The sequence below is a fragment of the Telopea speciosissima genome, chromosome 3 (genome assembly GCF_018873765.1).
Source record: "Telopea speciosissima isolate NSW1024214 ecotype Mountain lineage chromosome 3, Tspe_v1, whole genome shotgun sequence".
NCBI lineage: Eukaryota > Viridiplantae > Streptophyta > Magnoliopsida > Proteales > Proteaceae > Telopea > Telopea speciosissima.
In genome coordinates this window covers 59,692,513-59,694,650 of record NC_057918.1, presented here as the reverse complement: position 1 = coordinate 59,694,650, position 2,138 = coordinate 59,692,513, and the positions used below count along the sequence as shown (strand labels likewise).

Genomic DNA, 2,138 nt, shown 5'->3' with positions numbered 1-2,138 from the left:
CATGCATTCATTCAAATACACTCCTATGAACATGCATGCATTCACACATTGATTCACCCTCCCATACATTGGCATGCATCCTTGTATACCTAAGCACACCTACCAACCACTGACAGACTCACATAGTCCAGATTTTTCAAACTCTGTTTGGGAAATCTGGAGTCTACCAGTTAACAAGAATCAACCATTTAGGCATGAAACAAAAGTAGGAAGAACAATTAGGCATGAAACTATTTAGAAATAGACAGATGGGGGAATGATCTGTGTACCCTTCGGTAGCTGTTATTATAAATAATGATAAAGGCCAACGAACAACCCATACTTTCCACACATTACAAAAGAAGGTTGAGAAAGATGACCTAAAGCATCATATGTAGAGTAGCAAATCATTCAAGAGTATAGATCTATGGTATGTTATATATTTTCCTAGTCCAGATACTAGAGTTCTTGGTGTGCACAAACACCTAAATAGATAGAGATTACTCCAGTTGCCAATGCTGTTAAAGGACCTGCTCAAAAACCATGAATCTTGATGTGTTCCTTCTTCACAATTCCAGCCTGTTAACCCATAAACAAGTGAGGGAGGATCAGTAACTATTTAATCTGCAAGTGACAAATTCAAAAGCAGCGACAGTAATTGTGTAAGTGGAGAAGAGGATCACCTGAACAAGGAAGGTGGACACATTCTTCCGCTGATCACCTTGGAGCTGAATTACCTGCAGCCACATATAACAGAATATCAATAAGACACAACTCATTACCAACTCTTTAACAGAAATTTATAAAGAAACATAGAGGGATTATCAACAAACCTGGCCTAGCTCTGGGTCCTGGACAACGGTCCCATTGCAGCAGAATTCTTTCTTGAGGTCCTTGAGGATCTTATTGTAGCTGAATTCCTTCTTCAAACCCTGTACTGTTGTCAGGCTTTTCCTACCATTTCGCTGCTGTACACGGACATGCACATACTCTTTTGTACCAGCACCCGAGTCGTCAGCATTTGCCTCTGCAAAAGGGTCTGCCTCCCCCACAGAATAAAACCAGTTAGCTTGGCTGAAATATATAAAAGAATAAAATAATCCAAAGAAATAAAGACACATGCTAGATGGAAGCAATCATACCGAAGGCAGTTGGAATCTGGTCGTCGAGTTCAGACATGAACCTTGGTTGTTGGAAGTTGAAAAGTGGCAACACTGAAGCTTTATTCACTATCAACCAAATATATGATTAGAGCTAGAACAGTAAAAGTTAAAAAATAAATAAATAAACAGCATAGATTAAAATATAGCCTCCCATTAGAAGTGTAGCAATGCAAATCCCAAACTGTGCTGCCACATACAAGTGACCAATGCAACCAAACTCAGTTAAACCTAGGCACTATCACTACATAGGAAGAAGGATTATACGGTTCTCAAGAGTTGGAAGATGATGTTCAAAGACCAGAATTTTTGATAACCTCCCCCATGGTAATTTCATGGGTATTTGTTTGGTTGGATTGGGAAGGGGGTAACTTCTTGGGTATTTGTTTGGTTGGATTGGGAAAGAGGGTAACTTCATGGGTATTTGTTTGGTTGGATTGGGAGGGTTAACTTCATGGGTATTTGTTTGGCTGGATTGGGAGGGAGTAGGGGAAGAGCTAAAAAGAGAAATGAAGATGCCAAAAAATCACCAGAAGCCGTCTTTGTTAATTTAGACAACAAAAGCGAGGAACCAGCACGGTAAACACCAACCATGCATGATAGTCCAATTTTAACAGATGGGGTAACAAGAACCTAACAGGGGAAATAGGACCCCGGGCCATAACAATCACAAATTACAGGTGCATCAGTGTTTCATAACCCCAGAATTATACTTCTTCGAACAGGGTAATCATCCTCATCCAGAGATTCCAACAAATCAAAAGCACAGCATTCCAAACTAACACTGAACAAGTTTGTACCAACCATATACAAAAAATTACAGAACAGTATTTAACATCTTGTACAATTTTCCTTCTGAAAAGGATAAATTTGCAAGCAAATAATAAAATGTATGGCAAGAATTTTCAATCCGACAGCCAGAAGCTTGTGTACAAGAACAAATAAGGAAAAACCAGCTAGCGACCATGAATTAAATCCTTTAATCAAAAGATTTTGAGA

At 39.1% G+C, this 2,138-nt stretch overlaps 1 protein-coding gene across 1 annotated transcript; it reads right to left on the bottom strand.

The window, feature by feature from the left end:
- Positions 1–252: 252 nt before the first annotated feature.
- On the bottom strand, positions 253–1,241 carry LOC122653596 (protein translation factor SUI1 homolog 1-like). The gene is made up of 4 exons (XM_043847489.1): positions 1,122–1,241; positions 813–1,018; positions 663–716; positions 253–558 (listed from the first exon to the last, which is right to left on the bottom strand). Exons 1-4 carry the CDS (start codon positions 1,156–1,158, stop codon positions 514–516), a joined length of 342 nt encoding a protein of 113 aa, XP_043703424.1. The 5' UTR covers positions 1,159–1,241; the 3' UTR covers positions 253–513.
- Between the last annotated feature and the right edge of the window lie 897 nt (positions 1,242–2,138).